At 40.5% G+C, this 14,109-nt stretch overlaps 1 protein-coding gene across 14 annotated transcripts in view; it reads left to right on the top strand.

Moving 5' to 3' along the window:
• NRG1 (neuregulin 1) overlaps positions 1–9,906 on the top strand; it is a 1,186,330-nt gene extending 1,176,424 nt beyond the window's left edge. For 11 of the 14 annotated variants that reach the window (XM_064272830.1, XM_064272829.1, XM_064272825.1 and 8 more), the window contains 3 exons: positions 1,843–1,973; positions 2,788–2,994; positions 5,745–9,906. In XM_064272830.1, the coding sequence (XP_064128900.1) occupies positions 1,843–1,973; positions 2,788–2,994; positions 5,745–6,399 (993 nt within the window). In that variant the 3' untranslated portion in view covers positions 6,400–9,906. Of the gene's footprint in view, positions 1–1,842; positions 1,974–2,787; positions 2,995–5,220; positions 5,363–5,744 lie in introns of all 14 variants that reach the window. The other 3 variants (XM_023551132.2, XM_023551130.2, XM_023551124.2) reach the window with 2 other exon arrangements.
• Positions 9,907–14,109: the final 4,203 nt, after the last annotated feature.

The raw sequence follows: 14,109 nt of genomic DNA, 5'->3' as shown, positions 1-14,109 counted from the left end.
AAGCGCTTGGCTGCTAATGGAAAAGTCAGTGGTTCGAATCCACCAGTGGCTTCTCAGGAAAAAGATGTGGCAGTCTGCCTCCATAAAGATTACAGCCTTGGAGCCTTGGAAACCCTATGGGGCAGTTCTAGTCTGCCCTATAGGGTCTCTGTGAGTTAGACTCCACAGCAATGAGGTTTGTTTGTTTTTTTGTGTGTGAGTTATAGCAAGCAGGAGCCAGGCTCCGATCTCCTGGCTTTTGAAGTATTGCTCTTTCTATTCCATCATCTGTCTTCCTGTCTTTTATAATTTCACTCTAATGTTTGGCTTTTTATAGATAAAACTTGAAAATCATATGTCAGTACCATTTTCTATTCTGTAGAAAAAGGTATACTTTTTATGAAGCAGATAGAGCATAGACGCAAGTCCAGAGTCGGTGGTTATTATACTACCAGCAATTCTTATAGCAAGACTTCCGGGAGATTGTTGGAGTCAGGTGGTGTTGTTCACATATTTTGCTGCTTTTCTCCCCTTAAGAGCTTCATCAGAACGTTCTGCACAGTTGATAAATGCATTCACTGTGGACACAACTATAATCTGTCTCCGTATATGTTATAATATATAGGAAGTAAAATGACTCCTTGAATTCCAATCGTGGCTCATGCTGTGTGAACTTGGCCTTTAGACTGTCTAAGCTTTTAGATCCTCATTATGAAAACAGGCCTTAAAATAATACTTCCTTCAAATATTCTTGTGAACATCCAATACAATAATCTGCATAAAATGCTTAGCCCAGTGGCATTCAAGTATTCATTCAATTATTGTTAAATATTATTTTCGTTGCATTCACTGAACTTACTTTACCTTCCATGAAGCAAAAGTGAGGTGGTACATAGCCTAGAAGTAAGTCACTAAAAAAAAAGTCACTATGTATGGCAAATTTGATGGTGTCCTCATCACTTTTCTCGAAAGCAAACTAGCTGTACTTTCTAGGAAGACCCACAAGGAATAGCCTTTCCACTAAGAGAACCAGGTAGAGTTTCAAGCATAAATTTAAGTTGTATATTCTTTGAGTTTCTTTAGGGCCCACGAGATTATCAGACTAAAAAGTGCTCTATTTCATCTGAGACTATTTTTTTCCTTGCTTCCCATCCACTCTCATGTTATTTAACTCAATTTGGTGTAAGTACTAACAGCATTTAAAACATAACTTTAAAGTGGGCCTGTCTCATTGAAAGAAATCAACAGTAACTACTCTGGTTTGATGATGAAAATAAAGTAGAATGTACTTGCACTAAATATAAAGCCCTTATATTTTATGTGCTTTGTCGAAGTTTGTGACCCTGGTAATCACCACGAGTTCTTCAGATCTCTCAGTAGCGTTGTTAGTCTGACTGCAGGTAACAAGTTAAAGATTTCAGTCCCACTACTAGGGTATCATGGGCACTGGGAAGCTGAAAAAGAAAGGTAGATGCAAAAAATTAGGATTTGTTTTCAATTCTTCTACTGACTTGAAATATGAAATAAAACAAACCATCTCTATGCTTTTGTTCCATCTGAATATTTGTTAGTCTTCTTTGACTTGCGACAATAATAAAAATGAATATTAGGCAGATATTTGTATTGAATTCTGGTCATGTTATCAATTAGAAGCAATATAGAACAAATAGGTCTTTTTGTGACCAAATGCGGCTGTGATTGTAGGATCTATATATTTGCAAATTCAGGGGGTAATTCATTAACTCCATCCATCTAACCTAAATGCTACAGTGGCTGGGATAGGGTTTGCCATCCAGCCATTGGAGAAATGGAATGTGTTATGAAGCAGGTATACTAGAATAGCTTGTGCCTTTGTTTATCCAGCAGTACGTGTCTAAAAATGTCATCTCCAGTGAGCATATTGTTGAGAGAGAAGCAGAGACGTCTTTTTCCACCAGCCACTACACCTCGACAGCTCATCATTCCACTACGGTCACCCAGACTCCTAGTCACAGGTACGAGAATAAAAAAAAAGAAATTCATGGCATTTCTGTAAGAATGAATGTCTGCACATCGCCTTTTGCTATCACCACCTAAGAATTAAACACAAGACACTTACAAGGCAGTGAGGTGTAGTAAAATGCATGATCTTTGGACAAAAACAGACTGTGGACATCAACTGGCTCTGCTACTTAATTGCTATGTAAATGTGAGCCTCAATTTTTCTATATATAAAAAAAGGGAGTAGTGATGTGTACCCCCCAGGACTGTCACTCCTCATTCTAACAATTGGCTTAGCCACTCAGTGAATGGCTTCATTACACTGGGAAAAGTCTGTCTGTGATTCCGTATAATGCCCAGAAGTTGACTACCTGCAAAGACTGCATTGCCTTGGCAAATGTACCTGGGAGTGAGTTGAATAGCTGAACCCGAAACTCACAAATGCTCCAGCGATCTATACCTGAAAGCATGCTACCAAGGGTGGCAGTACACTTCCAAAAATAGCCCATAGGACAAATCGCTTCCTTAACCTAAGGCACTCGGGAACACCAAATCTGTAAGAATACTTAGTACATAGTGGCGTTTGATAAATATTTGTTGAATGAGTGAACAAATGAACAGAGTCCCTGATGGCACAAACAGTTAAGCACTTGACTACTAGCCAACAGGTTGGGGGTTCAATATCTTCATAGCAGTTCTTTTCAGAATCAAGTAAGGTTGTAGTGAGCTGCTAATGCACTGATAATATTTATCAGATCATTTCCTTTCATTTTCCTTTTTGCATATAATTTTTTAAAAGTCTCTTTGCCTCTTGCATTTCCTCCCCAGCTGGAGCAATGGACACACTGAGAGCATTATTTCGGAAAGTCACTCTGTACTTATGATGTCATCGGTAGAAAACAGTAGGCACAGCAGCCCAGCTGGGGGCCCAAGAGGACGGCTCAATGGCATGGGAGGCCCTCGAGAGTATAACAGCTTCCTCAGGCATGCCAGAGAAACCCCTGACTACTACCGAGACTCTCCTCATAGTGAAAGGTAAAACGGAAGGAAGGGCAAAGCTACTGCAGAGGAGAACCCCAGTCAGAGAATCCCCGTGAGCACCTGCGGTCTCACCTAAGGAAGTCTACTCTAAACAGAATAAGGGGCAGCACTTGCCTGTTCTAGGAGTGCTCCTAGTTGATGAAGTCATCTTTTTGTGTGACTGAACGCATTTCTTCTGAGCTTCACGCATCGTCCCAGTGGCTGACAGGCAACAGACTCTTAAAGAGCTGGAATGATTTGATGTGGAAGGTGCAGCCAACTTGGAGTTCCCAGCTCTGATCTTAGGCTTATACACACTCTGGGTCTCAGTTGTAACCTTAGAGAGATGGAATCTGTGATTTATAAGGACCCTTCTAAAATTCCAATTTGCCAGTTATCCAAACTCTGATACAGTGGTTGAGCTGGCCTCATGCTCTCATGTGCTAACTCTTTTTTACCTTCCAGCTTCAGTTATCTCAAATCAAGGGCTATGGTATTGCTGACTTTCATGGGGGAGCAACTGCTTGTGTTCCACCGTATAATATCCCTTCTGTGACGTTCCAAGAAGGGATGAATAAACACATATTGTATGCTGCATCTGGCAGTCTTCACGGGTGGTTGTCAAAGCAGATAATTGCTTTTGCTATGCCCCTTTATTCCAAAATGTTTGGGCTTGCATCTGGGGAGATTGGATTCCCCGGGGGAAGTTAACAGCAAAGGTAAAATAAAGAACGAAGGAGCGGAAACAAAAAGAGGTGCTCTATAGGGATATTGAGTTATGGATTCTTTTTAGCGTTTTTACCTAAGCTGGGGGAGAGTTAAACCTCACCAGCATTTCTAGCCCCATCAGTAAGCTGTTACCTGTTTGTTTTCAAATATAATGTGTGTGCATGTCGGGGGGTTGTTTTGTTTCGTTTAGTTTTTTTACCTTATTGTCATCTCAGTCTAATCTTTGTCCACTTGCTAAGAGTTTACATAATGCCCAGTAATCTTTGCTTATCTGGTAGCTCCATGGGTGAAGATGATTTTGATAGACCTTTCACTCATAGACTGGGAAGTACTTAGAACAAAGGATGAGTTCTTGGCTTCCATATAGAGCCTGCTGATCACTTCTTCAAGGGCCTTATGCCCAAAATGTTGTTTCAAAGCTTTATGGAATTGGAGGTTACCCTTCAATCCATCTATGAAAAAGTAGACAGGGCCCAAAATTGGTTTAAAACATTAGTCTCAAATTCATGTAATTATAACTTTATGTATTAAGGAAATCTAACTGTCCTAATTCAATCTTTTTTTTTTTTTTTAAGACTAAAAATGAGGTTAGGGACAAACTCTTCCTACATTGCTAGATGTGACATTTATCTGTAAAGGTTGACATTTCCCTGCTGTAGCAGGCTTCCTTGGGTACCCCGAATGTTATGTAGGACTACGAAGTATACCTGAACCGAGAGATCATGTAGAGCAAAGATGAATCACTCACTGTTATATGTTGGTTAAATTTGGATTAGCATGTCTCAGAGAACTTAAGTACCCCCACAACAAAAAGTCTGAAGACTCAAGCCCCAAATATTTCAATCTCCCAGACACTTTCCCATTTTAGACGCAGCTAGATCTCACATCCCTCTCTCTCTGAATCATGGCTGAAATGCAAGAAAATTAATAGGTTTCCTGTTCCTGTTGTCTAGAGTTCAGATGATCGTGTCCTGTGTCATCACAGGTCATGTCAAATTAGGCTTTGTGAATGCTGATGTGAAGGAAAGAGTCATTTAGTGCCAGGCATTCGTTACATTTTTATCAAAAGCTGTGAAATGTGACTGTGACAAAGCCACATCCTCCCTAGGTCCTTCTTATTCTGGGGGAAGAAAGCATGATATGGTCAAAACAGTGCCCTCAATGTCTTGAGAGATTCATGAGCATTGTCAGACAGAACATGGCGTAAGGTAACATGGTACCTCCAACTCTTGAGCCGTGACAGAAAAAAATAAATAAATAAACCAAACACAGATGCAGCCAAGTGTTTTGGAAGAGAGAAAAATGGGAGATTGGACATAGACTCCACTATGGTAAAACAAGTCAAACGGAAGTTTCCTTTAGGCTTACCTTTGAATGGCTTGAACACTGGGATGGATAGTTGCAAACTGAATGTTAAGAAGTAACATTTCATGGAAAAATGAAACGCACACAAATGTATTGCAGTGTTATCAGGAATAAATCTAAGTTACTATGCTCTTTTTTTTTCATAAGACATAACCTTATAGCTGAGCTAAGGAGAAACAAGGCCCACAGACCCAAATGCATGCAGATCCAGCTATCAGCAACTCATCTTAGATCTTCTTCCATTCCCCATTTGGGCTTCATTCTCTAAGACCCCTTGGCTTTTAGGAAGGTATAGTATTTAAGTAATACTTCTTTCCCTTCCAAATCCCTGAGCCTTGGCCCTTAAAAACTGAGAACTTTCCAGGACCTAGTACCCTGTCTTTGCTCACAGGCTTTAACTTTAAATTGTGATGATACTGAAAACCCCAAAAGCTTTGATGAGCTAGGCATTTCAGCTGATCTTTGCATGTGCCTCTGTGAGAAAACTCTTGGCTTCATAACTTTAGATTCCAAGGGTGCTGAATTTCCTAGTGTAAAAATTGAGATGTATACCGTGAATAGAAATTCTTTATTCTCTGATTATATAACATCATGAACTCTGTCCCCTTACCCTCCCCGCTCTATGCCTCTTATTCCACCACACTTATGTGGGGTATTCTGTGCTCACACAGGTATGTGTCAGCAATGACCACCCCGGCTCGTATGTCACCTGTAGATTTCCACACGCCAAGCTCCCCCAAATCACCCCCTTCGGAAATGTCTCCACCTGTGTCCAGCATGACGGTCTCCATACCCTCCATGGCAATCAGCCCCTTCGTGGAAGAAGAGAGACCCCTACTGCTGGTGACACCACCACGGCCACGGGAGAAGAAGTATGACCACCACCCTCAGCAATTCAACTCTTTCCACCACAACCCCGCGCATGAGAGTAACAGCCTCCCCCCTAGCCCCTTGAGGATAGTGGAGGATGAGGAGTATGAAACCACCCAAGAGTACGAGCCAGCTCAAGAGCCTGTTAAGAAACTCGCCAATAGCCGGCGGGCCAAAAGAACCAAGCCCAATGGCCACATTGCCAACAGGTTGGAAATGGACGGCAACACAAACTCTGAGAGCAGTAACTCTGAGAGTGAAACAGAAGATGAAAGAGTAGGTGAAGATACACCTTTCCTGGGCATACAGAACCCCCTGGCAGCTAGTCTCGAGGCAGCCCCTGCCTTCCGCCTGGCTGAGTGCAGGACTAACCCAGCAGGCCGCTTCTCTACACAGGAAGAATTGCAGGCCAGGCTGTCTAGTGTAATTGCTAACCAAGACCCTATTGCTGTATAAAACATAAATAAACACATAGATTCACCTGTAAAACTTTATTTTATATAATAAAGTATTCCACCTTAAATTAAACAATTTATTTTATTTTAGCAGTTCTGCAAATAGAAAACAGGAAAAAAAAACTTTTATAAATTAAATATATGTATGTAAAAATGTGTTATGTGCCATATGTAGCAATTTTTTACAGTATTTCAAAACGAGAACGATATCAACGGTGCCTTTATGTTACGTTATGTTGAGAGCAAGTTTTGTACAGTTGCCGTGATTGCTTTCCCACAGTATTTCAGCAAAACCTCCCACATTCGGGTTTTGCTGGCTTCTTGTGCATTGCATTATGATGTTGACTGGTTGTATGATTTGCAAGACTTGCCACTGTCCCTCTGTTTGCTTGTGGTTACACCCAACCAGTACGACTTGTAATGGCACATCCATCCAAATACTCTTCTCTTTCCTGAGGAGTTTTCTTTGCTTTCAGTATATGAAATGAGTTGTGTCTACTCTGCCAGCCAAAGGTTTGCTTCATTTGGGCTCTGAGATAATAGTAGATCCAACAGCATGCTACTATTAATTACAGCAGGAAACTGCATTACGTCATGTTAAATATTAGGAAGAAAGTAATACTGTGATTTAAAAAAAAAAAAACTGTATTATTAATCAGAAGACAGCATGCTCCTACTAAAAGGAGCTACCATTTCCTTTATTTTGATTTAGGTTTCTGGACAAAATGCAACAACCATTTTAGGGATAGCTTGGAAAATGGGTTCTGATTTGCCACCCGGTAAATCCAGCACCTGCTAAGAGGACTCGGTGTCATTTTGTCTCTGGGGGATGATACCACAGCTCATTCAGATGAGGATCAAACCGTGGCTGATAAAGGTGCAATCATTTCTGACTTGTCTTTTTCACTGATTTTGGACCTGGAGGTTAGTTGTGTCTTCTCGGCTCCAGAAGAGGCATGAGCTAACACCAAAAGCCCAACCTAAACAGCACACTCAGCAGTTGGTCTGAAATAGTCCAAGCGTGCAATGTGGTGACTGTGCCTGGTGGCAACTTGACATCCTAGGGAAATATTGCTGTTGTAGAGTGAAGGAGGGAATGCATAGAAGACACGGGTGGAGAACAGCTGTGTGATTTGGTTGAAATGTTAAACCATTTTGTTGACCACACCTCTGTTCCATGATACTTTTCTCTTGGTTTTCACTGTTGCCTTGACTAGGTCATAACTATGCATGAACATTTTTGTCAGGAATGGCCAATGTGCATGTTGTTTATGATTCCTAGGAACCTGCCATGAGTGACGGTCCATCAGGAAATGTCCATAGTGTTGGGAAGATCGCACCTTTGCTTGCAAAAGTGACCCCCACCTGTGTTCTGACCTCTTCATTTACAGCCTGTGTCACCCTTTTCCCTCTCTCTTAATTTTTGCTTTATTGTCACAAAGCAAGTCTAAGATTGGTCCTCAACTTTTTACGTTCTCTTGCAATTGTAAATCCAAGGAATTTACAATATGAATTAAAAATATTAGTAGGTATTAATATTTAAATAAGTGCTGGTACCGGGAAAATAAGAGAAATTTTTTTCAAAACATAGGATCCATTTTATCCCCTGCCTGATATCTGTGGGTTGGTTGGTTTGATATCTGTGAAATCAGGGCTGGAGCTTTGCTGAGGTTCCAAGTAGTCTTCTAGGAGCCATGTGGCACCGTGAGAAACAGGTTAGCAGGAGGTTCAGTGTCAGGCATGAAGTCAGTGAGAGTACCTGCTTCTTGTTGCAGGTGAATGGCATCTATTTCTTCACCAGATCTCTAAGTTAAAAATAAAAGGGAAGAAATGACATGCAAAGAGGTCTTAGAAGACAAATGCAGGCTGGGCATGAGTCATACCATTGAGCTCCTATGTTTCTGTGATCTATAGGGGTGCCTGTCTTCAGGTCCCGAAGTTGCTGTGAGTACGTGGTATCCCAAGGTTTCCTTCTTTGTTCACCTGCCACTTTCTCTGTGCTCCGCAGTATCCCAGTTTGTTAACCTCCACAGAAGAGCTGCTGGCAAATAGCAAGTGCTGCACTGATATCCCAATGCTGTGCCAATGAGTTAAGCTCATGGCAGGTGGGAGAGAACAGTCAGCCCAAACTGGTTCTCTAAATTACTTGAATATTGCCTTCGAAGGCCTTCCCTCATCCTTTGACCATTTCAGTTTAAAAAATTCCCACCATTTATTAAAATACAAATTTTGATTTCAGAGTCTTTGGGCATTGGGGTATTCAGATATCCCCTTCTGAAGAATTTCAAGAACAAAATAGCATCTTCTATTGAGAGCAATGAACAACATTTTCTTCATTTTGAAAATTGCTGTAAACTTTCAAATGGCAAGTACATAAGAAAATTTAGGCCAAGAGGAAATTTTCTTTCAACTTGAGTCTGGTCACTCACAGAGGTGGCATTTTAGTTGGGACAGTCTTTTGTCTATAGAATAAGAGCTTCCCTTGACAAGCAAGGCCAGCTGACTGCTCAAGGCTGCCCGCTTGGCAACAGATTTGTGTCCACAGGAACAACTCTGTGACGCTGAGTTGCCACATTCTCAAGCTATCTTGGGTTTTATGGTAATGGAAAGTGCCCAGAAGTTTAAAAAGCAACTTTGTTTTGTTTCCTGGGCCCCAAATCGTAATCCCATTGAGGGGTATGCAGTGGAGCATAATATGTGCAAAATTCCTTTAATCATTCTAGATTCCTTTTCCGTTCCCCTCTCCCTTCTTGCCTGGTATGACTTAATTTTTTTTTTTTTTTTGAAGAATGCCGGGACAGCCTCCTTCTCTCTAAAAAATGGCGCTTTGCCTGGGTTGTATGCAAATGTACTCCACAACAGCAGTGTGTCACCTCTTACTGTTTCAGTGTGACTGTCGTGAGATGGGTGGAGTTTATCCAGGGTAACTTGCTCAGTAATGATTCCTTTTTTGGTCTGGGGTTGCAAGGTGCATGGTTCACGTTGGTGAAAATAAGGAAGGCTTGGTCTTACCTTTTAGTACTGGCTACATCCCACCAGCCACAGAGATTTCGATCCCACAAAGACCCGTGAAACACTGCAAAGAAACGCAGACAAAAGGAAATGGCCACATATCACAAATTCTATTATATATTCTTTTGTAAATACATATTGTACATTACTTGGATGTTTTCTTAAATCATTTACTGTCTTTATGAGTTAATGTCACTTTTTACTCTCTCAACTTACTGTATAACATTGTAAATAACATAATGTCCTTTATTATTTATATTTAAGCATCTAACATATAAAGAGAGTTGTTTTCATATAAGTTTAAGATAAATGTCAAAGTATATGTTTTTTTTTGGGTTTTCCTTTTCTTTAAAATTATGTATCTTTTCCTTTTTTCTTTTTTTAAGAATAATTTATTGTTAAGGAGAAAGAATGTATATGCGATTGGAACTGTCTGAAGAATGCACATTTGAAGGCCGCGAGGTACTGATAAAACTAAAGAATTTATTATCCAAAATACTAAGCAATAAGTAATTGTGATTTATTTAAAGTTTTGTTCATTCCATGAAAGACATGCCGCAATAAAAAAAATGCTTCTCTGTGGAGACCCGGCAGTGTTGCTCAGCAGACTAACGTTTCAGTCTGTTAGACCAGCACCTTCATCTTCATCAGACAGTTGTACTAATTTAGAAATGTGTCTGCTGGACTCCATGATCATCTTGTTTGTCCATTGCTTTTGTCGCACTGCCTGCTCTTGAGTCATCTCCTGCCTGCTGATTCCATTTACCACTTTATTCCTTGTCAAATGGGCCACAGTCAAGCAATATGACATCTCCTTTTCTCCCAGACACAACACCACATCAGAGAGAACATTACTGGCCATGAGCGCCTGGATCCTCGTTGTTTAAGTGTTCTGTGGTGACAGCAAGAAACTTCTTCAGACTGGTGGCAATGCCAATGTGGCATTCAGTCATGAAAGGGAAAAAAAAAATGTCATTGTAGTTCAAATAGTCTGATGGCCACATAGCCTAAAAGGCAACCAGTTAGAATCTGGCCATGTTAACCTTCCCTGTTGCTTCAGTCAATTTGTTTTCCATCAGGCCCACAATTTACTGATTCATAGCTTTAAGAGAAGAAAAGGCTAAATCGGGTTCCTTCCCCTTGTTCTAGACAATAAAACAGATCAAACTAAATGCTGACCTTGTCACTCAGGGAGGGGCCTATGCATGAGAAATCTCCCACATTCTAAGACTCTGTCCTAGAAATGAGGATATTACTTTTATTATTGTGATGAGCCTAAACAAAAGCCATATTTTAACAAATCAATACTTGCATGGTACTTTTTATATCTCTTCAAGCATTTTACTCATTGTTCTAGGCAGGTTAATGGCTTCTGAAGTATATGGGGTAGAGGTCAGCAATCTTTTGGAGTACACAGTGGCCTCCTTTGGCATTTAAGAGTACCCCAAGGCTTCTCATCAACGTCCACCTCCATATAGGCACACTATTCCTAATACCTGGTAATAGTTCTAGTACTGTCATTTCCGAAAGAGTCTGGATGTCCAGGAGATTTAAATTGTGGCCTTTGTGTTCTGTTTTCACTCTTTATATTACTGAATTTTCATATATTCTCCCAGTTGTGTTCTTTGATTTCCATAGGCACACATACACACATGCAAAGACAAAAACATGAAACACAAGTCTGAAGCCACCACATCCTTTCAAATGTCCAACTGTCATTCAGCCAATCAGCCATTCAGCAAATCAGGGTGTGGACAGTACACTTAAAGCCTGAGACTTTCCTCGCACCTCAAGTTCATGTTGAGGCTTTGTCCGCCCCCAAAACTGAAAACTGTAAGCATCTATGTAATTTAGGTTAAAATAGTTTACCTAAGCTGTCTTGATTTTTGAAGCAGAAGTATGCTTTTGGTAGAGAGTGGTATGGAGGAGTGAAGATTCACAAGACAGTATAGTCAAATCAAATATCTATATAAGTATTTCAATTCTCCATTCACTTCAACAATGTAGAGTCTTGAATGCCCGACCCATGCTAGCACTGCAAGCTAGCCAATGATCTTGCCTTTTCAATCCAAGGTTAAACCTACATAGTCTTCCCAGTCATTAGGTTGCCTTGCCCTCTATCTTGATGATGAAAGACCACAGGACTTGATACCAGGGATTCGAGGTTAAATGAGGCAGTTCTGAAATCTAGAGACTTAGCATGCTCAAAGGAGTGGAATTTGTTGACGGTCCTATATGAACCACTTTACACTCTATTTCCGGCATGTATTCTTTGAAACTGATGGAATAAAATAAGTTTGTGGAAGCTATTATTCCAAAAGATAACTTGATTGGAAGTGGAAATGCTTTCAGTTTATGAAAGTTGGAACCAGCCTGTTGCTACAGCTGCAATATTCCTACCTTCAGGGTCATTGTTGGGCAAGGTAGTTATGCTCTCCCCTGCATAAGTCTTTGGGCTCCTGTTGACATCCTGGTCCTGGAATTGTTGGATTGCTGTAGTAGGTTGTTGGTTTTGAACTTCAGTTGAGCTTCAGAACATCACCCACCAGGGAACAGGAAAAGAGTTTTGTTATCTGGAGAAAACCTATTCTGATCTACCCCATCCTTCTAAAAACAGATTTCTAAGGAAGAGGCAGAGAATGGGATTATCATTCCACCAATGACCTGTTTCTAACCCTCTTCCACCACATGGACAGAATTCGATAGAAAAAAACACCTTTTCCCCCCTACAGTGCCCCAAAGAGGCTAGAGATAATTCTATAGACTTAAACATCTTTAATAGCTTCTAGGTTTGGATAGGTTTGCTCATATGTAAAGAAATGAGCTATTGAATATAAATAGCATTTGTTTAACATTTTATGGCTTTGTCTTTTATCTCTCCTGATTCTCTTAACCCTGTGGGATATAGATATTATAAATATAACAAAAATTTAGGCTCAGAGAGGTTAAAATACTTTTCCGGTGCTACCCATCAGAGTTGCAGAGATCATAGTTGTATCCAGGTTTCTGACTACAAATCCCGTTTCAGTTGTGCCAGGTTGCATACCAGACCTCTGCCTCCTCCCGGCCACACACCTCCCAAGCACAAAGAGGCCCTTCGCTTCCAGCCTTCTCTTACATGTACAGCACAAAATTCCAAATTTGTATTTGGGAGAATATGGACTCTCTGGCTATGTTTTAGAGTTATTCTAGAACACAATTTAGTTTCCCTAAACTTAGCTTTCTGAGGAAATGAAGTGCAGCCGTGGGAATGCATTCACAATTTGAATACCCTTTTTTTTTTAAGTGAAAAGAGGAGGGACTTCGTGGTCAGAGTGCTTTCCCCACCACTGAGAAGCTTTGTAAATTTGGGCAATTGATTTCCTCTTCCAAGCTTATTCCCTGATCTCTAACATGGAAATACCATTGCTGTGGTATGGTAAGGATTAAATTTAAATACAAGTAAAGAAACCAGTACCTAGTGAGTATTCAAACGGAATCCTGAATATTTACCATTTGCTCCATCCCCTCCAGGTTTTTAAAGTTTGGAATCTAAGTTTCTCAGTTCCAAATGGCACACTCTACAGTGCACAAACTGAGCAAATTAACATGCTTTGTCATTTTCCCGGTCTTGTCCTGGTAAGCAAATTCTTTTGTAAACACAACGGCACGTTGAGCAGCATAATCCACAAGCAGTATTTGAAAGTTGTCACTAAGTTCTTCAGATACTTTATAAGGCGTTAGAAGTACAGTGTGCTTCTTACACCATTTCATATCGGCTCTCTAATTTTAATGGTCTATTACATTTTTTTTATTACATTAATATTTCATTACAATTTCACAGAAATTTCCTGAAACATGACTCTCTGTCGAGCTTTCATAATGTCACCGACAAACTTCATTGCAAACATCTAGTAAAACAAGCAAACAAAAACTAGCCCGAAGCTAATAGGATAACTGCGCATACCTCCTTGCCTTAGCTTGCATCCAGGATATCCAAGAAATCTTCCATTTCCTTATAAAACTGTAATCTAAGCAAAGGTCAAGAAAACCACAAAATTTGAGGAGTCAGGTCTCAGATTAACTCCTAAATATGAGCAACCATGTTGCTTACGGATAGCTATCACCTGCTGCCAGTGCATATCCAATGGCCCCTCGGTCTACTCTTCACTCCATGCATAAAACAGAACTCTTTTTCTCATTATGGGTATGAAGCAATTGATAATTTATGAATTTTCATTTTGGGGATTTAATCTCCTAAATCTTTGCTGTACATCAAGGTCGGTAGGTGACATGGTCTCAAGCTTGTGGAATAGGCAGGGTTAATCTCCATGACATAGCTATCTAAAGAGTTGAGTTTGAAGTGAGCTTTCCATCTTCAAAGAGCCCAGAATGTGCTTCACATCTTCCTTAGTCAATGACATTGAACTAAAGGAGGGGAGTCACGGGCATGCACTTTTGTAGCTGATAAGGTGACAAAACAGACAATTTCCCCTTGGATCCCAGGCTGTCTCCACCATGAAGAAGGGGGAAGAGCAAGGAGATGCTGTGTGTTATGGCCACTTGTTTCGAGCTCCCAAATTCCCTGCAATCAGCTTCCTTCCAATTAGAGGATGAATCTGCCCTCCCAGAAGAGTCTCCTCACAAAAAATTGCATCCTACCTTTCAGAATAATCATTTTGCAAAACACAGACTTCCCTTAGTAACTCTTTAGTTCAGA

The sequence above is a fragment of the Loxodonta africana genome, chromosome 19 (genome assembly GCF_030014295.1).
Source record: "Loxodonta africana isolate mLoxAfr1 chromosome 19, mLoxAfr1.hap2, whole genome shotgun sequence".
NCBI lineage: Eukaryota > Metazoa > Chordata > Mammalia > Proboscidea > Elephantidae > Loxodonta > Loxodonta africana.
Note: the sequence above shows the minus strand (reverse complement) of the source record. Positions and strands in the feature narration are given on the sequence as shown.